Consider the following 417-nt stretch of genomic DNA (forward strand, 5'->3'; position numbering starts at 1 on the left):
TTATCGACGAAACGGTAGGAGCCGGAATCCTGACCGGCTGACACATGAGCTTTAGTTAGTCAAAGCCATACTTACCTGGGGGAGAATGCTGAATCGAGACCGCAACTCGTGCAGTCCGATTCGCGAAATATCCACACCGTCCACAATGATCGGGCCTTTGTTGGCAAAAGGTCCGCTCAACTGTGGTCGGTCTTCATCAAGAATCACTGGCTCAACGATTCTGAAAATGCTGCTCGCCAGTGAGGATTTCCCCGCACCCGTCCGGCCGACAATTCCAACTCGGCGTAAAGAAGGCTGACCGCTGAGTGTGAGTTCGATGGACCGAAGTGCTGCAGAGATCTCGACCGGGTCCTCAAAATCCGACAACAGTGGCACTTGTTCATCCGGTGGCTTAGTTGGTTCATCTGACGACTTCAG

At 53.0% G+C, this 417-nt stretch overlaps 1 protein-coding gene across 1 annotated transcript; it reads right to left on the reverse strand.

The window, feature by feature from the left end:
• Window positions 1–78: 78 nt before the first annotated feature.
• On the reverse strand, window positions 79–300 carry T265_16324 (hypothetical protein; the record flags this gene model as incomplete). The annotated part of the gene is made up of 1 exon (XM_009179932.1): window positions 79–300. A coding segment is annotated over one exon (222 nt), but the record flags the coding sequence as incomplete, so codon positions are not given.
• Window positions 301–417: the final 117 nt, after the last annotated feature.

The sequence above is a fragment of the Opisthorchis viverrini genome (genome assembly GCF_000715545.1).
Source record: "Opisthorchis viverrini unplaced genomic scaffold scaffold25946, whole genome shotgun sequence".
Lineage (NCBI taxonomy): Eukaryota > Metazoa > Platyhelminthes > Trematoda > Opisthorchiida > Opisthorchiidae > Opisthorchis > Opisthorchis viverrini.